Source organism: Mytilus edulis, chromosome 4 (genome assembly GCF_963676685.1).
Source record: "Mytilus edulis chromosome 4, xbMytEdul2.2, whole genome shotgun sequence".
Classification (NCBI taxonomy): domain Eukaryota; kingdom Metazoa; phylum Mollusca; class Bivalvia; order Mytilida; family Mytilidae; genus Mytilus; species Mytilus edulis.
The window spans coordinates 82604369-82628722 of record NC_092347.1 but is presented as its reverse complement, the minus strand read 5'-3'; the positions used below and the strand labels follow the sequence as shown (position 1 = coordinate 82628722).

The following is a 24354-nucleotide window of genomic DNA, read 5'->3' as shown; positions in this document are numbered from 1 at the left end:
TGTTCTTTATCTCAAACAATCTACCTACTTTATCTCTTCTTTATCCAAATCAATCTACCTACCAATATCTGTTCTTTATCCCAATCAATCTCCCTACTTTATCTGTCCTTTATCCCAATCAATCTACCTACTTTATCTGTCCTTTATCCAATGAATCTACCTACTTTATCTGTCCTTTATCCCAATCAATCTACCTACTTTATCTGTCCTTTATCCCAATCAATCTCCCTACTTTATCTGTTCTTTATCCCAAATTAATCTCCCTACTTTATCTGTCCTCTTATCCCAATCAATCTACCTACTTTATCTGTCCTTCATCCCAATCAATCTACCTACTTTATGTGTCCTTTATCCCAATCAATCTACCTACTTTATCTGTCCTTTATCCCAATCAATCTACCTACTTTATCTGTCCTTTATCCCAATCAATCTACCTACTTTATCTGTCCTTTATCCCAATCAATCTCCCACCTTTATCTGTCCTTTATCCCAAACAATCTATCTACTTTATCTGTCCTTTATCCCAATCAATCTACCTACTTTATCTGTCCTTTATCCCAATCAATCTACCCACTTTATCTGTCCTTTATCCCAATCAATCTACCTACTTTATCTGTCCTTTATCCCAATCAATCTCCCTACTTTATCTGTCTTTTATCCCAATCAATCTACCTACTTTATCTGTCCTTTATCCCAATCAATCTACCTAGTTTATCTGTCCTTTATCCAAATCAATCTACCTACTTTATCTGTCCTTTATCCCAATCAATCTACCTACTTTATCTGTCCTTTATCCCAATCAATCTACCTAATTTATCTGTCCTTTATCCCAATCAATCTACCTACTTTATCTGTTCTTTATCCCAATCAATCTACCTAATTTATCTGTCCTTTATCCCAATCAATCTCCCTACTTTATCCGTCCTTTATCCCAATCAATCTACCTACTTTATCTGTCCTTTATCCTAATCAATCTACCTACTTTATCTGTCCTTTATCCCAATCATTCTACCTACCAAGATCTGTCCTTTATTCCAATCAATCTACCTACTTTATCTGTCCTTTATCCCAATCAATCTCCCTACTTTATCCGTCCTTTATCCCAATCAATCTACCTACTTTATTTGTCCGTTATCCCAATCAATCTACCTACTTTATCTGTCCTTTATCCCAATCAATCTACCTACTTTATCTGTCCTTTATCCCAATCAATCTACCTACTTTATCTGTCCTCTTATCCCAATCAATCTACCTACTTTATCTGTCCTTTATACCAATCAATCTACCTACCAATATCTGTTCTTTATCCCAATCAATCTACCTACTTTATCTGTCCTTTATCCAAACCAATCTACCTACTTTGCAGAACTTACCTTTCATATTATTGTTAAAACTGAGAATAGAAACAGGAATGTGTCAAAGAGACAACAACCAGACCAAAGGGTCTTCAACACAGCTATGTTCTCATCCTAATTTGCCTGACTATGAATAGATGCCTCTAGTATATGCATGACATATTTGCCACCAGACAAAACATGACATAGTTGCCCCTAGACTATACATGAAATATTTGCCACTAGACTATACATGAAATATTTGCCACTTAGTCTGTACAATATATGACATTTTTTCCACTAGACTATACATGAAATATTTACCACTAGACAATACATGACATTTTTGCCACTATACTATATATGAAATATTTGCCACTAGATAATATATGACATTTTTGCCACTAGACTATACATTAATTATTTGTCACTAGACGATACATGAAATATTTGCCACTAGACTCCATGAAATATTTGTCACTAGACTATAAATGAAATATTTGCCAGTGGACAAAATGTGACATTTTTGTCACTAGGCTATACATGAAATATTTGCCACTAGACTATGCATGAAATATCTGCCACTACACAATACATGACATATTTTGCCACTAGACAATACATGAAATATCTGCCACTAAACAATACTTGACATATTTTGCCACTAGACTATACATGAAATATTTGCCACTAGACTGCATAAAATATTTGCCACTAGTCAATGCATGACATTTTTGTCATTAGACTATACATGAAATATTTGCCACTAAACAATGCATGAAACATTTGCCACTAGATAATGCTTAAAATATTTGCCACTATACAATGCATGAAACATTTGCCACTAGATAGTACATATCATATTTGCTACTAGACAATGCATGACTTATTTGCCACTAGACAATGTTTGAAAAATTTGCCACTAGACAATTCTTGACATATCTTACTAGACAATGCATGAAACATTTGACACAAGAATTAAGCCACAATCAATTTATAATATGACACCTGTAGTTACAAAATTGGTGAGCTGCATGGTGTTATGATGGAAACCTTTTAGATTTTGTTTGGTGACATTCTTGTAATTGTGTAAACTATGTTTAGTGGATGTAATTGAGACTGGAAATGGAGAATGTGTCAAAAAGACAACAACCCGACCAAAGAGCAGACAACAGCCGAAGGCCACCAAAGGGACTTTAATACAGCGAGAAACTCCCGAACCCGGAGGCGTGCTTCAGCTGTCTCCTAAACAAAAATATATACTACAATGTATATTATATTTCATTGATAATAAACGTCATACTAAACTCAGAAATATACACAAGAAACTCAAATTAAAGATTTAAACTATTTCAAAAATTAATTCAAAGTCCATAATGTAAAAGTACAAGCAATGAAAATATTAAAAATCATACTAGACTAATCAAGGCCAGAGGCTCCTGACTTTGGACAGGCGCAAACATGCGGCTGGTTAAACATGTTTTTTTCAGATCTCAACGCTCTCCCTATCCGTTATACACGTACCTCTAACCAATTTAGAAAAAACACACACACAACAATACGCACAGTTAAACTCAGTTCAAAAGAAGTCCGAGTCCGATGTCAGAATAGGTAACAAAAGAAACTACACAAAATGACAATGATATATAAATTAACAAAGGACGACAGCAGTTACTGACATGCCAGCTCCAGACCTCATCAAAACTGATTGATAGATTATGTCTTCATCATATGAATATCAAGTACAATCCCTCCCATTAAGGGTTTAGTATTATACTATCATAAAAAATATATGAGAAGAACATAGATGCAGTTCTTTGATTTCAAATTATGTATAAAACTACAGATTAGAAATCTATTTCTTTTTTCGTAGGACCAACCTATATTCATCCATGTCAAATAGATATACTGAATATATATATTTATGTGTTCCAAGGAAAAGCTGTTTCAAATCTTGTACTGGTGTAACTAATTCTGTTAAAATGACCACTTTTGATTTCAACCTTTTTGCTGAGACCAACATGAAAACTATTTTGATATAAAAGGTAAAAAGAAGAAAATCTAGTAATCATCTCCTAAGGAGTTAATTTTACCCATTAGTTTCTGAGAAGAAATTCAGTTTTATATAGCATTTCAGAAAAGACTCTATTCATATATATTATCATCATCTCTGATTTTTCTTATCAGGGACAAAATCACAAATTACATAAGTAGGACTATCATATGTGTACAATGTTAGTACAATCTTTCAAACAGTTGCTTGGGGAAAAAATACCAATTCAATCGGTACCATGTTTTCTGAAAATGTCTCAGTTCTCTGCATAACAGCACCCATGATTGGAAAGAAACAATTTGTTATTGCACTTGAACAAAAACAAATTCCGGTAAACTTTCCGAAAAACATTTAAAGTCAGGGTTTTGAGAGTCACTGTTTATGAACAGCAAGGTAGCAGAAGACTTGCACTTCACTTTAAACTAGCTGGATTTGACAGGAATATTGTTTTGCACAAAGACAAGTTATGCTTTTCCATGTTATGTCGAAAAACAGTATGAGCAGAGTCTCGATTAAAATATCAAGTATTTAAAATGTGAAGAGGACCAACAAGATTATGGCCATAACAGGAAAAAGATATGTGTACATGCTATATGCACTGAAGACTAAAACCATGACAATATCAGTCACAAAAAAGACTGGCTAAATTCAAAATCTTGTGATGGATTTGCGGAATTCAAAGTTGCAATATTGATAGCACTAACGAAATCAAACAAGTTTAGGCACGTGAATTGAAATAAAATATTCCTTGATCAATTGCATATTTTTCTTAGCGTGTATTTCCTATCACAATTGCATTTTGACTGATGATATCCATGAACTACATATGTTTTGATTTGAAAATTGACTGGTAATAAAATAGGGAATGAATGTTTCAAAGAGACAACAAACCGACCAAATAGAAGAAACAGCCCAAGGCCACGAATGGATCTTCAATTCAGCAAGAAAATCCCGCACCTGGATGCGGGCTTCAGCTGGCCCCTCGAACATTTTTTTTTCTAGTTCAGTGGGAATGGACATCTCAACAAAATCCGAAAATATAAATGAACTAAAATTTTGAAGAAAAAAAAACATACAAGACCAACAAAGGCCAGAGGCTCCTGACTTGTGACAGGCGCAAAAAACGCGACGGGGTTAGATCTCGACCCCTATACATCTGGCCAGTGTATATTAAACAAACACACATCAATACGCACAGTCAAACTCAGTGAAATAAAGTTCGATGTCAGAAGAGGTAACTGAAAAACTATGCAAACTGACAATGATACATAAATTAATAAAGGACTACTAGCAGTTACTGACATGCCAGCTCTAGATCTCAATTAAACTGATTAAAAGATTATATATTCATCAAAGCATTGGCAAGTACATTTCCTCCCGTTACAAGTTTAGTATCATGCTATCATAAAATATATGAAAAAAACAAAATCCGTATAATGTAAGCAATTTATAAATTTGTGAAGTAAGCACATAAAATCGTTGAATACCGTTCTTAAATTTGTCCTAAAATCATAAAATCCTTAGACTTTCATTAAAAGTTGATATGTCGTTGTTATTTGATTTCCATTTTAATGATGCACTAGTAAACGATAAAAAGGTCACACATTATGTAACGACGATAATAATCATTTGCATATCACGGGCTGTACTTATTAGATTGCAATGCAGAATCGAAAAATAATGTGTTAGAATAAGGTATGTAAGTAATAATTTTTCAAAGACAAGTAATTTAATGTGGTGTAGTTCTCAATCAAACCAAACTCCTAACTATTCTTTATGTAATTATGATTCTTGAACTATTGTAAACATGACGACAGTTCATATTTCCATTATGTTGCTAACAATAGACTTTCTCTTTAAAAACATAATATATGATCATATGTAAGCAATATAATTATAAATGTGAATGTGGATGCATACTTTGTACCAAAGAGATTGGCGATTTTCATATATTAAAAAGCTAAATTCGATAGCGAGAAAAAATGTCTTTTCCCTCGGGGCTATCAAGTTCTTTGATTTTTACTTTTTTGTCTATAGGTAAATACGGTAAAGTAGTGCAATCTTATCAAATTATGTTCCAATGGGTTTATTACACCTCTCAATTGTTCTGTGTTCTGTATAACAAAATTTATATTATGGTGCCAATGCAAAAAATATTGAAGGTTTTGATTAATTTCTGCAACGAATTAGGCAGCAACCATTTGATTTTCTGGGGGGGGGGGGGGGGGTTGGGGCTATGGTTTTTTTTGGAAAAAAAAGTTTGTTTCCAGGTTTTGGTGAAAAAAATAATTTGTTTTGGACCCTGAGTAAAAAAAATTATTTGTTTCACCCTCAGCTGCCACTATATGTAATGCTAAAATTGGAAAAAAAAATTGTCTTCGGTTTGTCGCTAAAAAAATAGATTGTTCTTTGCCGAAGGCGAAAAAAAAAGTTTGCACAGAAAAAAAAACTTATACGTTCCATCAAGGACAAATTTTTTAAGAGTTATACCTTTGAAAAACCATAGATATAACGTGACGGTACCCAAATTGCACCTATTTTGACAGTTTTTTCATCTACGTTTTTTTATGATGAAGACAAAAATGTCCATTCTGTGTTTATTTTGTAGCCCTATCCTTCTTTATTATAAAGGTACACCAATTTGATTTTTATTCCATATGGAATCATAGAAAAATTGGTCTAAACTGACCTCCAAACCATCAATGATTCTGAAATTAGGAGTACCCAAATTGCTTCCATGCTTAAATTCACATAGTCAAAAGTCTAATAACAGAGCTTATGTTTAATTTCTTTAAATATTTTGAACAATTGGATATTAGTCCATGCTTACTCTTCATTATTTTTTAAATTGATACTTGTAACATATTGTATTTGCTCATTTTAAAAAGATGACGTTTTGATGACGTCGCATGGCGACGTTTCAGTACATTTTGCTTTTTCAGTAAATACTTCATCTGTTGATAGATACTGTGAACGTTTTGTGCATATTTAAATAGTTTTACCTATGTTGAAAGATGTGCTTAGTGTCAAATCATAAAAAAACAAATTGCTTAGTCTCTAGAAAATCTTGTAAGATTTTCGCTGCTAGTTTTGCTAAATAGGTGCAATTTGGGTACTCGGTGCAATTTGGATACCGTTACGTTAATAGGCTATTTTATCGGTAAACGGGAAAAAATTACATAGAAAAAAGTCACTGGAAAAAAGTCACAAAATCCCTAGGAAAAATAGTCACAGGAAAATAAGTCACAAGAAAAAGAGTTACAGGAAAAAAAGGTCACAATATATTTTTGAGTAAAATTATTTATCAACAGTATGCAGTGGAATGCACATGAAATAGTCACTATGTACATGTATGCAATGAATAATTAAACTGGAGTTTTTATATGCATGTAGTAAAAAGTCATAATATACTTTATCTTTTTTTGTAAAAAAATGATCTTTGGTAAAAGTTAGTTCTCGTGATTTTATACGGATTCATAAGTTTGGTGGTTCTCCTGTCATAGGAGGAAATTGCATTACAGGTAAAAATGTATATAGATAATAATGGTTTCACTCCCCTTATTGAAATGATGCCCAAACTTTTCTTACATAAAGTAAACAACAGAATGAAGCATGAAATATCTTGTTAAGCAGCTTCTATGGAAGAACATTAACCAAGGCACCCATTTAGCATGTAAACCTACGTGTATTTGTTCCGTTTCAAAATTGATAATTCTATATGCTAAAAGAGAATCTAATTCTTCTGTGAATTTTTCTAAGTTAAGTCCGGATAAGGGAGCTACCATTTGATTTTTATGGGGGGGGGGGGGGGGGGGGGGGGGGGCTAGGATGAAATTTGAAAAAAATAGGCAGGACAGGAGTTTTGAGTAAAAAAAAAAGGCAGGATGAGCAACTTGGTAAAAAAAAAAGGCAGGATGACAATTTGTGTAAAAAAAGTCAGGATAAACTAGTAAAAAAAAAAAGGCAGGACCGAATAGAGTAAAAAATAAAAAAGCAGGACAGAGATTACAATTAAAAAAAAAAGCAGGACAAAATTTTTCATCCTAGCCCCCCCCATAAAAATCAAATGGTAGCTCCCTAAGAGCGGGGTCGGAGGGGTCCTGATCACGAAATCCCGGGCTTAAAAACATGAGATCCTGGGGCCAATTTCACAAAACATCATAAGTCTAAGATTACACTTAAGTCAAGTCTTAAGTCAAAAGTAAATTTCACAAAAGAACTTAAGAAAAAACTTACGACCAACTTTGATCGTAAACTTAAGAGTGCCTCTACCCACACTTAAGTGTCCAAGAAATACTTATACGACCACTCTTACAATTATCTTAAGTATTAATAAAATGATTGCCGAGTTGCCAATTTTATTCTTTATACGCCTCTTACGTAGCAAAAGCATGTGAAGAGACCGTACGAATCCACTAGATATGTACATACAGATGCCGAGAAGATAAACTGCTACAGTGTCAGGTAGAATTCTATCAATCCCGCTTGGTTAGTACCTATATCCGCTGTACTGATGGTACACTATGTTAATGTTATAACATAAATTTATAACCGTCTGCATTCAACTCAATCACCGGGTATCATCTGTACAGCGGATATAGGCACTAACCAAGGAAGAGTGATTGATAATTATCCGAAACAGTAAAACAATCTTTGTGTTGTTTACATAATATCATGTAGAACACAACCGTGATATCGCGGGTTTGTGACTGAATTAACAATGATTAAAGTATATAACTATGCGTAAGCCTTATTTTAGTATTGGTATTGTAATCTGATAAAGTCATGCCTATTATCATGATTATAAGATACATAGTTTTCTCTGCTTTCAAACTCTTTCTGTGTGAACCGGTCGACCTGGAACTTATCAATTATTGGTAATATTAATTATTTGGAAAACAAAAGGTCCTAGAATGGAGTATTTTTTAATCAACAGCATTGTCCTATATTCATATTAGTTATAAATAAAGTTGAATTCTTTGATTCGCTGTTTTACGTCATGCCCGCTAACAAATTGAAAACTGTACCTACACGTCTTATTTTAAGTCCAGATTTTTAGTAATGGTATTGTTATCTTAGAAAGTCTTACTGATTAAAATACTACAATAGGGAACAATTTGACAATGATTGAATTAAGAAGTGTCAATCTGTGATTATGACCCGTGTATATGGACCATAATTTGCTATTGGGCTCGTTTCCTATAACGATAGAAAAGTGATAAAAATGTGCATTACTGTAAGAAAAGTTGTAACTACATCTAAAGATGCCTTTATTTTTATCAACATACAAGTGTATGCTACTCTTCCCTAGAAAAAAAATTGAAATTAACAAATTTCAAAGATTATACGACCGTATTTTTGTGTCGTTTCTCGCATTACTTTTCGCTTCCGAAGTGCATAACGCTGACTGATTTATAGATAATCGTCACCGGCAAATTCGTAACTTTTGCTTTCAAATAATAAAGAACATCCACCAATAAGAATAGTCAGAAGAAAATGCTGAGAACTATAAGTATTTCTGTAGCAGGTGTAAGAACACTAGCGTTACTTTGGTTTCCGATTTCGTAACGCAAATTTTAGATGATGTAATCTGCTTTGTTGTAATAGAATTCTTTATAACAATATGCAAATATGAACTCTCGCGAGATATTCAAACAGGTAAATCAGAGATGATTTACATTCTAGTTTTGTTCTTCGTAATAATTAAGTTAGAAAATGACGTTATCGTTATGCGTTACATTTCACACGAAACAGAAGTCCAGTTATTTCCTTTTTTTTATTAAAATTGTTTTTGTCGTTAAGTTCTAATCATTTCTGGTCATACGTGAAACATGTGACTAACATGTGATCACGCCCTTACGGCCGGATATATGAAATACTAGGTCTAAACATTGTTTTTGTTTCCAACGGGATGTTAGCAAACATAATCTGTAGACTTGTTTCGTCTTGTTTGAAAAAGGAAAATACAATGTTCAAAGAGATTGCACAGGGGGTCTATTATTTTTCCTATGTGCATAATGTTACATACGATCTTGTGTGAAAATAAATGCCGAATGCTTGACAAAATCGATTTCAGATTTGACAGACGTTATAACACACTTCGTTTCCGGATAACGATGTAAAGGGTCCTTGGAAAATTCAATCGACATTACGTCTCTTATCATTGTGCCGATGCTCGTTGGATTGATTTTGCTTCAGCAGTAAATATTACTGGATATTTTAGGTGAATAAAGATAATTTAATAAAAAATACATGTTGATATACCGTTACACTTGGAATGTACAAAGTTGGTATCTTTGTCACAATTTTTAATTATTTTTTTTTATTCATGTTCTGCAAACACTTTTCAGAAACGCAATAAACTTGTCAAAGGAGAAGTAAACTTTTACCATGCATGACTTGAAAGGAAGTACTTTATTGATTTTAGCCCACTAAAGTAGGTTAAAATGTGGAAACCATGTAGATGGTGTACAGGTCACAAATATCACATGGTGCCTATTTTAAAGATTTTAATTACAAGTTAAAAGTTTTTTTCTTTACTGGATTTAAAGAATTTTACATTGCCAATGATTTGGAATAAATTGTATACAACTGGAATTTCAAAACCAAATATAAATACATTTTTTTGGCTAAAACATCAAGATACAACGATTATGGTATCCTGTATCAATGAAGAAAATATGGAAATTTCTGAATAAATTGTACTAATTGTTTTCAAAACAAGCACATATTTAGGAGTTTTATAATACTGTTACATTTAAGATAAATTTTAAGAAAAAGTATACTGTTCAGATTATTTTAAGCAGATTTTGCAATAAAATAAAACTAAAAAAATGCTTTCGGTTTCTTATGGTTTCCTGTCGCGTTTAAAAAAAACTTTAATTTAACATTGAAAATAGATTTTAAATATTAACATGAAGCAAGTCACACTAGTAATGGTGTTCATTTATGTCTTTTGAAATATATTGTGCAAAATAAAGAAAATAAAGATTGGTTTCCTGTTTGGTTTCCTGTCACGTAAACGGTGAATCAAAATGTAATAATTTTTTCTTGAAAAACTCAATTGTTCCATTAATACTATTCTAACACCAACACAACCCACAGAATAAAAGTTAAAGTTTTAGAACTTATAAAAAAGGATACAAAAAGAAACCAAAGGCCAAATACCAAATTATGGTCCATATACATGTAGCAAAATCCTTAATACACTGTTTGGTGGTGCGCCTGTCAGATGGGGAACGTACAGATAAGATAATAGGTAACACTGGTGAATATACTATTGGTATCCATATTGGATTCGACCGGAACTTGTTAATTATTTGCAATATTAATTATGAGGAAAACAAAAGGGTCTGGGGTGGTGTAATTTTTAATCAGCTACACCATTGTCCTATATTAGCAATATATAAAGTTGAATTCTTTGATTTGTCGTTTTTACCCCATGACGGCTGACAAATTGGACCTCGTTATTTTAGTTTTATATAATGTACTTCAATCTAAACATAATTGTTTTTTTTTTAAGAAATATGATTTGGTCATAGGTTGATGATTAGAGAAAAGACAGAAATAGCTCAATTCTAAGATAAGATATTCCTCCATTACGTGATTTTTACCACGTTGGACCAACATTAATAAGATAAATACCAAGTATAGAAAGTTGAACTACAATTCAAAACATAAGGCCCGAAGGCACATAGAAGAAAAAGAAGATCTTTTTTTGTCTAAGGGTGCCGGTTAATTGTACCTCTCTGCATTTAAAATAAAATGAAGTATTTGCCACTGTACCTTGTCTGTTTTATGATTTTTTTACCCTGAGTTTTCTATCGATTACATGCTAAGAAATCTTCCCTCAAAACCAGGCCTGGGGCCATTACATTGCAATGTAATGCATTACATTACAATTACTTTGTGATTCTTCCATTACAATTACAATTACAATTACATTTTTTCTCACATGTAATGCATTACATTACAATTACTTTGCCTGTGTAATGCATTACATTACACATTACTTTTTCAATATAAAAACAAAAAGCATTTCAAAAACAGAGGTATATGTACATATGTATATAGTGTTAGGGACATAGACTTCAAATACTTAATATGTCCATTGCACGTTATCATCATAAGTGGTTTAAATGTGATGCCATTAAGAGAACAGCGATCAGTTCTGTACACCTTTCCGGCAATACTTAAAAGCCTTTCTACAGGAGCTTATGTGCGAGAAATGGCTAAATACTTGATAGCTGTATTAACCAAAGAAGAAAGGCACACTGAATTTGACTTCCATTATTCCAGTGCATTGATTGAAATTTCTTCACATGGCTCAGACAAGTAGATGTCAACATCATGTACTGCACCTTACCTGTGTCTATACCCTTTGATTGAGTAGTAGGAGGCATGAAACTGAAAAAGTCACTTTTAAGTTTCTTAGGTGGTGGTAAAAAATAAATAAATTATCATATAATTTTGTTTCTAACATTGATCACTTAATCATTAAGACATCATTAAGGATTTCAAAGGGATATAATAAATGTGTCATTAAAGGATTATCTTGTGAAATGCCTAAGGGTTCTGTGAGGACAAACATAAAGTTAAGAAGATTTGATTGCAATAAAAACATTGTGATATTAATTAGGTGAAATAACAACACAGACAGGACCCAAACCACAGTTTGGTTTAAAAGTGTTGTTTGATATATTCAATATTTCATTGAAATACATGTAAGGTGTGTATAGAATTATGAAATTTTCATCTTCATATTTTTTTCATTGATCTATATAGTTTTGTTTGATAATTTTTTTCATAAGATTTTTCAAAGACCACCTAACACCAAAATATTCCCATATCATATTAAACAAATATCAGAAACCAAGATCAAAGACTTGATATTTTTTACCATTTTATATTTCTTACCTTAATGTGTGTTTTAAAGATTGATGTAATTTATTTAATACAGTAATTAACTGTGACAAAAATTTTATTCCATACTTTCTTTTGTTTTTGTTAATATTTTATTTTTATTATACAATATTCTTCAAATTTATCTGTTTTACCAATTTGTAATGAAAAGTAATGTACTGTAATGGAGGCATTACATCAGTTTTTAACTAAAGTAATCATTACATTACATGTAATTGTAATGCAGAAAATGTGCATTACAAATTACTTTGCATTACATCCAAAAAAAGTAATATTACAATGCATTACAATTACAAATTACCATTACCCCAGGCCTGCTCAAAACTATAGTGGACAGGACCTCCTTCCACACCAATTAAAAGATACAGATTTGATTTTAATCAACAAATTATGACCTACATGTATGTACCGCTCCTAGAACACTACAATATACCAAATGGTAAATATTAATTCAGCGGAGGTAGTTTCTTTGCATTTTTAAATCAATGATAAATAATTGCACTTTTTAACTAGAATGAAGGATTATGCAACTATTTTTCCTAATACTGTTACATGGGCAAAGGAAAAAAAACCCCAGTTTTATAACTTTCGGCAACCTGTGCCCAACAGGTACAATTTTTTTGTACTTGTTCAAGTTTTTCTTGATAATCAGGATATGCCGTAACTGACCCCTAATCACATAAATGTTGGATGTAACTGTGTCAGAGAGTATAAGAAGCTCACTCTCTGACCAGTGTGGCTTTCTTTTTGTTATTTCCATGGTTTAATTAGGGAGATCTACCTGGAAAGTATTCCGTCCCATTTTGTTTACATAGGGAGTGACTGCAGCACATGCTTTGATGAAGTGAAAGTAACGTTGCTAAGGTGCTTATTTCTTAAGAGTGGTCATTAGATAAGACGTAAGACTTAAACGTAAGAGTGGTCCTAAATTTAGGATTAAAACTTAGGACATGCTTTGTGAAATTGTCTTAGAAGTGCACTTAGGAAAGTCTTAAGTATAACACCTAAGACGTAAACTTATGATGTTTTGTGAAATTGATTCCTGATGTCCCGAATTTAAAGAAATTTAAATCCTGACATCCCGAAATTTATAATAATAATGTCGTCTTGAAACTCAAGTGATATTTGAATTTTTGCCTGTGACATCTTCCTTGTCAGCTTGTGTTTGAAAAAAGTAAAATCACAAAAATACTGAACTCAGAGGAAAATCCAATCGGAAAGTCCATAATCACATGGCAAAACACATCAAAAACGAATGGACAAGAGCTGTCATATTCCTGACTTGGTACAGGCATTTTCAAATGTAGAAAATGGTGGATTGAACCTGGTTTCATAGCGCTAAACCTCTTACCTGTACAACAGTCGCATCACATTTAACAATATTGATAACGATGCGTGAACAAAACATTTTGAGTGTCTGTGTTATGACTTATGAAAGATATTCTTATTTGGCATAATTCTCTCCTCTAAGGATACAGAAATTATCCCAATATACCTTATTGGTATTTGGAAATATGCCCCACTTGACCCGAGAATCTGTCCAGCTTTAACTTTTGACGTCATACAACAATCACTTTATTTTCATTGTGGCGTCAGATATATTCTATTATTGTCCTTCCCTAAGCCTATATCACCCTGCTCTGTCGCTCTGTAATTTTCATATAAAGGCTTCAAAACTAGACCAGGCATTATCAGTGACGTTACAATGTGTGAGGAGAAATTATCAGCGAAGTCACAATGCCAGAGATGTTATCAATCTTGCTATCGCCAAGAGTAAAACTGTCTTGGGGGAGAGGCAAAAGACCAGTATTAAATAGAACGATAAACTAATAATCTGGTTTTCTTCATATATACATGTAGATATGGTAAAATATCAGCCACTCGACACAAAGTGAAACTTTTTCCATATTTTTTTCCTTGATATAGAAGTAGACTTGGAGTATTCCTACACATAGAATAAAAGATACTGTTGAAGTCTCAGTTGGTCATTTACATCTAACTCCTAATATTTTGGCTTCTGACGGGATCTCTGGCTTTCATTATTGCTCAAATGGTTAGGTTTTAGTGTTCCTGGTGAAGATTAATCTTAAAAAGTGCTGGAGATGCACACAATTAAGAATCTGTTTATTTCATTCAATGCTTACATATGTACATGACGTACATTTTTTTTTTATCTGATTGCACATTTATTTCTCATGTATGAAAAACAATTATTTTCCTAGGTAGAAGATGGTTAATGGCTGATGTAACTCTAGGGTTAGACAGATTTAGAAAAAATGTTGCCAAAACTTGCTCAAGTTTCAAGAAGGAAAATGTGAGGAAAGGTATGCATAATTTAAAAAAATTAAAAAAAAAAATCCATCTGAATTCATGTACAACATAAAAAAAAAGACATAAAATTGAGAAAGGAAATGGGGAATATGTCAAAGAGACAACAACCCTTCCAAAGAGCAGACATCAGCCGAAGTCCTCCAATGGATCTTCAACACAGTGAGAAAATCTTTTACCAGGAGGTGGGCCTCAGCTGACTCCCTAAATAAGAATGTGTACCGCTGTACTAGTTTAGTGAAAATGGACGTCATACTAAACTCCAAAACATATTACTGAACTAAAAACATACAAGACTACCAAAGGCCGGATGCTCCTGACTTTTTGGACAGGTGCAAAAAATTTGGTAGGGTTAAACATGTTTTTTGATATCTCAACCCTCTCCCTATACCTCTAACCAATGCACATAGGTCCTTGGTATTATTTACCTCATGCACTTGTTATCAGTAAATTAGAAGAAAACTATGTATAAACTTGTAACTTTTTATTGCTTTTAAATATATATCTAACATGTCTAACATCCACTTCAGCCATTGTGTCAGCTCTAAATTTATACTGACATATATGCACAATGGTGTGTAACATGCCCTCCTTTTTTGTCGGAATCAATCGTAGCAGGCCTCACCAAGTATGTCAAACATAATAATTTTGTCTACCCACAGCCTATTGGAAATAACTAACAAATTAAACTTCTTTATTTTAGTAGTATACATTTATCAATATTGTTATTTAAGTCATGTATTTTTTCAGACATTTTATTTAAAAATAAGAAAGCAATTTCAGAAGATGAAGTAGATTCACATCTTCTAAACATGATCTACATAGCAACCACTGATGAAGAGGTCAAGGTCTGTGCAGAAATAGCAAACAGGTTAGTCTTTGAAAGTGGTTATCATTTAAGGGTACTATAGTGTTTTTAGTTTTGTCTACCCATTTTTAAAAGATGTAGGAAACTGTGTATTAGGGACCGTTCAATATTTACCAGATGGATGGGCCGGTGCATTCTTAATATTGTTTCATTAAAAAAGCTAACGCCCATCCTTTTAAATTCTGAAAAAAAGTCCTTGCCCATCTAAAAAAATCTATAAAAAAAAGTCCTTGCCCCTCTAAAACTATAAGACAATCAAAAATGATTTAGGTTCTTTTTCTATTTTAAAGTTTTTAAAATTTTATGTCTTGAAATCAAAGAATAAACTTTGGTGTTAATACAAAATTTAAAATGTGCTAGTTAATTCCATATATATGTATACATTTAGTTCAAATATGAATATTCTTTTATCTGTTCTACTTTTGGAAAAAGAAATTATGGTCCTTTTTAGCAAATATAGGCAGGCATGTTTTTGAATTTGATGCAGCCTTTTTCGCCTATTAATTAATTCCCTAAATTTGACAACTAAACACCAAACTATCAAAAACCCTAGCATTCTGTAAGATTGATATATAAATGAGAAAGCTGTACAGTTATATGAAAATCTAAGTTGATTTGAAAAAGTTAAAAAAAACATTTAAAGGTGACCAGTCACCATCCAAATTTGGTCCAAACTTAAAATTGCAGCTTTTTTTTAAGCTATTAACTAAATCCATAAAAATGACAGCAAAAAAACAAAGTACTAAACAGCCTGGCATTCAGTAAGATCAATATAAAAATGATTTAGCAGTAGAGTTTTATGAAAATGCAAGTTGATTTGAAAAAGTTATGAACAAATTTAAAGATGACTATCTTGAAATAACCTAAAACAGAAAATTTAGCTTTTTCTTAAACCTTTTTATTAAATCCATAAGAATGACAGCAGCACACCAAACTACCAAACAACTTGTAATTCTTTTAGATCAATATATAAATGAAATAGCTGTAAAGTTTTATGGAAATCCATGTTGATTTGAAAAAGTTATAAAAAAAATTAAAGATGACTATCTGGATTTAGCATAAACTGAAAATTTGAGCTTTTTCTTAAACCTTGTTATTAAATCCGTAAGAATGACAGACATACACCAAACTACCAATCAATGTGGCACTCTGTAAGTTCAATATATAAATGAAAAGGCTGTATAGTTTTATGAAAATCCAGGCTGATCTAAAAAAGTTATAAAAAACATTAAAGATAACTATCTAGATTCAGCCTAAACTTAAAATTCTAGATTTTTTTACCTATTTATAAAATCCATAAAAATGACAGCAATACACCAAAGTACCAAACAAACTGGCTTTCTGTAAGATCAATATATAATTGAGATAGCTCTTGAGTTTTATGAAAATCCAAGTTGATTTGAAAAAGTTATAAAAAAAATTAAAGTTGACTATCTGAATTTAGCCTAAAATGAAAATTTGAGCTTTTTTTCTTACTTATTAATAAAATCCATAAATTTAACAGCAATACACCTAACTACCAAACAACCTGATTTTCTATAAGATCAATATATTAATGAATAAGCTGTATAGGTTTTTGAAAATCCAAGCTGATTTGAAAAATTTACAAAAAAATTAAAGTTGACTATCTGAATTTATCCCTAACTAAAAAATTTGAGCTTTTTTTCTTACCTATTAATTAAATCCATAAATTTAACAGCAATACACCAAACTATTAAACAACTTGGTATTCCATAAGGTCAAAATAATTTATAAGATAGTCCGAACAGAAAATTTTAGCTTTTTTAATCCTTAATTAAATCCTTAAAGTTGTCAGAAATGAACCACTGCCTTAGCTACCAGCTTTTGAGTGCCCGCAAAAGAAATTTCTTACACACCGATAAAATTGATAAAAAATTTTCCTATAAAATATGTTCTGGCCCATCCACTAAATATTTTAAAAAAAGTTATCGCCCATCCAAATATTTCCACAAAAAAGTGCTTGCCCCGCCCCATTTTGCACCGGCCCATCCATCTGATAAATATTGAACGGTCCCTTACAATGTATTGCAAATTGTCAACTCAAATAATGCATTTTTATGCCCCACCTATGATAGTAGAGGGGCATTATGATTTCTGGTCTGTGCATCCGTCCATCTGTTGGACCCTCTGTTCGTCCTGCTTCAGGTTAAAGTTTTTGGTCAAGGTAGTTTTGATGAAGTTGAAGTCCAATCAACTTGAAACTTATATTAGTACACACGTTCTCTATGATATGCTCTTTCTAATTTTAAAGCCAATTAAAGTATTGACCCCAATTTCACGGTTCAATGAACATGTAAAATGATAGTGTGAGTGGGGCATCCGTGTACTATGAACACATTCTTGTTAATATCAGTATTTTAATATCAGTTCAGCTTTGAATCTAACCCTTTTTGATTTTATATTGTAAAAAAAAATTTCAATTTATGCATCTTATTTTTCCGAGGAGTGGGTCAAAACAGTTTCTCTGTGGTTCAAGTTTAAAATCTTTAGGCCACTCCTTATTGAAAGAATTTCCCTTGAAAGATGTTATTACCATTTTTTGGAGTCTTTGTGCTTATTATCTTGAAAAGTGCAATAGACATGATAGATGCAAATGTAGATAGAAACTTTAAAAAGCAACAATGATCAGCAGGTCAAGATCCACAAATATGTCAGAATGACTGAAATGGTCAGTTTACATTTTATTGGGTTATTGCCCTTCATGATGATTTTTCCCCAAAAAATGGCTATTGAAAAGTATGCAGTTGAGCGAAATAGGCTCTTTAGAACCTTTAGTTAAATAATAGTTTTACATACATGTATTTGCCAATTTGATTGGTCAAATATGTCTCTTCTCATACCTCATACCTCCTGCTTTTCTGTGAAATTCGTAGATGTACTATTTATAAATTGCTGTGACACAATAACAAAAAAAATCTATTAAAAATAAAATTTTATTCATAATGTTCTGCTTGAATGTTCATGTTTACCTAATAACTCAACAAAATCTTCCCTTCAAAACAAAATTTCTTTAATTGGGCTTCACATGACCTGAGTAAAATTTTATGTGATTTTCAAAAAAGTAAATAGCTTCTCTTCAAATTAAACTTCTACCAAAAAATTAGTTATATTTTTTTTTCGTTTTACAGAACTCAATACAACAGACCTAGAGTTCCAAACAAACCTACAATGACTGATCAATTCAACTATGGTCCGTTACTGATGAGAATGCTACATAATTTGAGGAAACCTCATATAGCTGTTTCTTTCATGGAGGACAAGGTACAATCATGACAATGTAGATACAAATTAAACCAGCTTAATCATGATGACAAAAGATGACACTATACAACTCTTATGATAAATCAAGAGAATATTACATTTCCGTTCTCTAACTTAAGTTTTCCTCAATTAAATGTTATGAACTTTATATACACAATGCTTATTACCTGAAAACACAGAAAATGTTTGAATTTTGGTTACATTAACCATTCTAGAGTTTTGCCCCTTTACAAATGGATAAATAGGAAATTTTTGGTTTCTGTTCTCAAATTTAGTTTGCCCTAAGAAACAATACCCTGCTACAATGCTTATTACCACAGTACACTTATCAAGTTTGAGATTTCTCTAACTTAAATAAGTTTCCCTCAACAAAATGTTATGAAACTTATACACAATGAATATCACCTGTGGTCCACAAAACTCAGATTTATAAAATTTGAGTAGTGTCACTTTTACCATTCTTGAGTTGAGTTCCTTTATAACATTCAATTCAAGCGGGGACACATTCTGCATTTTTATAACAGTGCAATTTCAATTCCTAATTAACATACGAGGCATAAAATATGAAGAAATAAATTTTAAAATGGTATGAAAAAGATTGCAACTAATACAATGTACACAGTAAAAACTATATTTGTAGACACACAAAAATTAAAGAACTATAAGTATGTTCTCAGACCTAATATGCAAAATAATGGTCCTGATAAAAATTTGACATTTTTGCTGAACATGGAAATTTAAAATGTGTTAGTGGTGCAAAGTGTCCTATGGGCACAGATTCTTGCTTTGAGAAATGACACAGTTCTCATGTTAAATTATATCATATCTGTTCAGGATTTAAAAGAAATGTTGCATCATCCAACCACATGTCTTATTTACATGGATCTTCTCTATGAAGCTGGATTGTATGAGAAAGTCGTAGAATTTTACGAGAACACATTCAAAGAAATATTCAAAAGAGCCAAAAGTAAACAGAAAAGTGCTGGTCTACTGTTGTATGACATGAACCATACTACAATAGCAGTGGCAGCACTGTACAAACTGGTACTTATATATTTTATATACTTTACTGTTATTGTATTGGACACTTTAAAATCTAACATTAATATATCAATATAAAGGAGATACTGGTAGTGAAAAAGTCAATGAAAGCAATAAACATTATAAATGAATCCAATTATGAAATAAATCATGTGAATCAATAAAAGGAAGAAGATATAACAGGGCAGTTACAACTTAGAAAGATAGAAAACCTCTGTAGCTAACTCTTTCCTTCACAATGCATGTTCGTGTTATTTCATTTGTCACCAGATTTGACAGAACACAGTACTAAGCCAAATGGACAGCAATCATGTTTTAGTTATGATTTTTTTTTCAGAATTCACAAGAATCATTACAAAAAGTAGTGAATTTACTTAAAGGAAAATTACATGATGATGAAGGATTTTTATCCAATCGCACAAGGGCATTTGCTGCAGCTTTGGCACTAAATCAGGTATGAAGTTATGAACATCATCGCACATGAATTACAGCATCAGTATCAGTACATAATTAAATCATGAAGGCCTAATTCTGCTGTTTCCTGCAGCTTTGATCGACAACAATTTAATAGAGTTTTTAATTATATCAGTTTAATGTCTATTATATTTGGTATGCAGTTGATAAGGGTTGCAATTAGGTCAGTTTAAAAGGAACTACTAATAGTTGCAGTCAATTATATTAGGTATACAGTTATATTTGCATTGCACACCTTTGTCATGGAGATTATTGACCACTCTCCCTTAGTCATATAGTCTAGTGACATTAAACTTTTGTTGCATTGTTCTCTTTTTGATCTGTCCCCCTTTTAATTTTATCATTTACATATAGTATTCAGAGGTGAACTTTCAGTCATTTTGTATGCTTGTAAGCTTTTCTCTTTCTGATTCCCCAGACAGGCACATTGAGATTTAAACTTCCATGTGTATACATGAGGCAGTAATCTGACCAGTTACTCCTCTGCTCCATGATCCAACTACTGAAATTGTTATTGCATTTTTCTTAGGAGCTTCGAAAGATCACAGATAATTTGGTAAAGCCTTTATAGTTTTTGCTAGTTCAAGCTTATATCATAAGCTAGAGCTCACAGTTGTTCTATTTGTTTTACAGAATGAACCAAAATTGGCATTAGATTTTATAGACATTGCAGAAACCAAACCTTCTGTATTTAACAAAAGTCTTAAGGTGAGTTTGTTTTGACATGCATGGTTTTGTTGAAATAAATCAGTAACTAGCAATAGCTATTTACTTTAAAATCTCAATAATGCCACTGATTAGGTTTATTTTGCAAGGGGGTGGGGGCGGCAAACTTAACTTTATTGAAAAATGTGATACTATATAAATAACACATAGCTGAGAGGGTGATAGAGAAGATTGTTACCCCGAGAAAACATTGGCAACCTCGGCAAAGCCAAGGTTGACAATGCTTTTCCCAGGGGTACCAATCTGCTCTATCACCCTCTTAGCTAGGTGTTATCTAATTTATTATACTGAATGTCCTATCATTATTGTCTTTTAAAGATTAATTTTATTTTAAAAGTATTTACTATAACGTCATGTACATAACAACGTTACCGGTATCAGAAAAAACAAAATAAGTGAGGCAAGATGTTCATTTTTTTTATTTTGACAGTCAAATAATAAGATCTGATCCAAAAGGTAGAACTTAAGCATTGCGTTTAATTACTTTTTATACACATTGTCCTTTAAATGATTGATTTTTGATTGGTCTGGACAAGAGGGTATTATTCAAAAAAATTGTCACCCCCTCATCTATGTGATAGAGTAAATTAGCACCCTCGTATTAGCCAATCAAAATATGGCATTTTAACATGATGTATAATAATATTAAATATCATTTAGTAACATAACAAAAATACGGGACTCTGAGGAAAATTTGATACATAAAGTCCATAATCAAATGGCCAAATCAAAAGCTCAGTCACACCAAACAAATGGATAACAAATATCATATTCCTGACTGATTTTTGAAGCACAGAATTGACACATTTATGCAAATTGGAGGATGAAAAGTTTGGGTTTTTTGCAATAAACATGCTTTTTCAACTCTTTTCTCATCAACCTTTTGTCGATGAATATCATAAACAAATTTTTGAACAGCTAACAGTAACTTGACGAATAAAGATAGGCATACGAAAACTGACAATATCTAGATACTTTTTGGTTTACCTGTAGTAAACCTTTTCAACAACATATCTCTGTAATAGAAACAAAAAAAAAACAATTGTAAAATTAAAACATTATTTTAATAGTGTAAACTCATTTTTTTCCAATTTCAGATAATAATCCTGTCAAAATTGGACAGAGCACACCAAGCATTAGATCTACTAGTAAGGATGACATCTGTAGGGATGGTGGAACAACAATTGTATATATTCCCAGACTGTGTAAGACTGCATTTAAGTTTTAAAACATTTACTGATGATGGGATGAACGAACAACTTCTTTATATAAACATTTATACCTAATTTTTTCACAAATATTTTATTTGAATGAACATGTGGGTAAAAGACCTCTAAAAAAATTAGCGTGGAGCAGGATCTATTTACCCTTCCAGGGCAACTGAGATCACACCAGTTTTTGGTGGGGTTTGTGTTGGTCAGTCTTTAGTTTTCTATGTTGTATTTTGTGTACTATTGTATGTGTGTTGGTCTTTTCCTTTTTAGAAATGGCTTTGTCAGTTTAGTTTCAATTTGGAATGGCCCTCTACTATCTTTTGCCTCTCTTTCTGTCTCTTCTACAAAGATTTAACCCTTTTTGATTAATTGATGATACACTGAGTTTGAAACTAAGTCAAATTTTTTTATTTTCAGCTTGAAGCTCTGAAGGAAGTTGTAGACAAGTCAGAAGACATGGCACTTGTACAAATATATGAAGAAAAAGTCGAACATTTACAGACCAATGGAAAAATACAAAAACAATCTTTGTTTGAAGCTTTGAATGAAAATCTAATGAATTCTAAGAGAGGGGCAATACGCTATAGATTTACACATGTCTCTGGAAATAAGGACATGAGTGAAAGCAGAAAAATTGATGTAAAATTATTTACACAGGAGTCAGAAATGTCTTTAAAGTACCGTCAAATGGACAATGTGTACAGATACCAACCAAAACCAAAGCAAAAACATAGTAAAACATATGATAATCTGTTGAAAGTACTGAAGAGTGATAAAAAATAGAGTAATGTTGTTTTCCTTTTACTGTAAATGGATAAAGCGAGCATGATGAATGAATTGTCTTGATACATCAGTTTATATTCTCATTGTTTTTAAGAGTGATACATTGTTGTTGAAATATTAGTAGATACTTTTTATGAACTGTCTAACATATAAATTCCATATAAAATGCTGACTCAACATTTTGCAATCAATATTCCATATTTTATTTATTAAATTATAATCCTGGTACATTTGATAACAATTTAAAGTAAATATGAAAAACTTTTACTGTGATCATGATTGATATTCTATTGGTATAATTCGAAATTTAAAATTTATTTAAGTCTTAGATTAATAACATCAATTTTTAAAAGGAAGGAATTCACAAATATTACCACAGCAGAGTGCCCAAGATGGTTTGTCCTGCAGTAAAAGTTTTACATCATACTTTTATAAAATTTATGCAGATTTTGTTTCTAACAATAACTTAGGTCAGTTTGAATTTGAAAACTTTTGTTTGTAAATACAATGTGTTGACGAAGATGGTAGTTTTTAACGATCTTGACTGGCTATTCAGCACTTGCACGGTCGGCTAAACAATGTTTTGTAATATGTTTTATTTCTTTTATACCTTTTCTCTGGATAGTCTTTATATGTTTTAAAACTTTTTTTTTTATAAATTTTTTTATTAAATTTTATCATTGATCATTTTTTGTTGTATCAATAAATTAAAACTGTTATATTTCATTTTTTCATTCCTATTTTTATGCTGCACCATGATTGTAATTAGGACATCTACATTAACTATTGTAAACCTGGCTGAAATAAGTGGGAGAAGATCTCAAAGGGATGTCAAAATCTTATATGTCAAAGAGAATCTCACAACCCATGGCAAAAATCGAAATTGACAAAAAGACCAAGACTCCAAAGCACTCTGAAACAACTAAAAACTAAGTGACATGAACCCCATGAAAAAGGGGTGATGTCAGGTACTCAGGAAGAGTAAGCAGATTCTGCTTCATGGGTAACACCTGTCGTGTTGCTCATGGTAAGTCAAACTCGAGGGTACCTCTCAAAACTTGATGTCTTACAATCAAGGAAAAGAAGACAGTGCGGTTGTAACAAACATTAATATTGGAACCTATTTGTGGCTATCTGTTAAATTTATTCCATAACAGTCAACTACATCATAATGGCTTCAGTAAAATTGTTAAATGGCTGACTTGAACTTTACCACTTAACTAGAACCTAGAATCAAACATCTCCCTTTTAAAAAAACCTTTCAAATCAAACATCTCCCTTTTTAAAGACCTTTCCCATCAGTCTTTTTGAAAGGGAGATGCTTGATTG

General features: G+C 31.9%; 1 protein-coding gene across 3 annotated transcripts; it reads left to right on the top strand.

The window, feature by feature from the left end:
- Positions 1-6907: 6907 nt before the first annotated feature.
- On the top strand, positions 6908-23745 carry LOC139520751 (pentatricopeptide repeat-containing protein 2, mitochondrial-like). 3 transcript variants are annotated; one of them, XM_071313674.1, is made up of 9 exons: positions 6908-7072; positions 14532-14633; positions 15388-15508; positions 18655-18787; positions 19622-19831; positions 20166-20282; positions 20936-21010; positions 22126-22233; positions 22660-23745. In XM_071313674.1, exons 1-9 carry the CDS (start codon positions 7000-7002, stop codon positions 23023-23025), a joined length of 1305 nt encoding a protein of 434 aa, XP_071169775.1. In that variant the 5' UTR covers positions 6908-6999; the 3' UTR covers positions 23026-23745. The 3 variants fall into 3 exon arrangements, with proteins under 3 accessions (XP_071169775.1, XP_071169776.1, XP_071169777.1); XM_071313675.1 differs by having other exon boundaries at positions 6915-7060; XM_071313676.1 differs by having other exon boundaries at positions 6948-7060; positions 14536-14633.
- Positions 23746-24354: the final 609 nt, after the last annotated feature.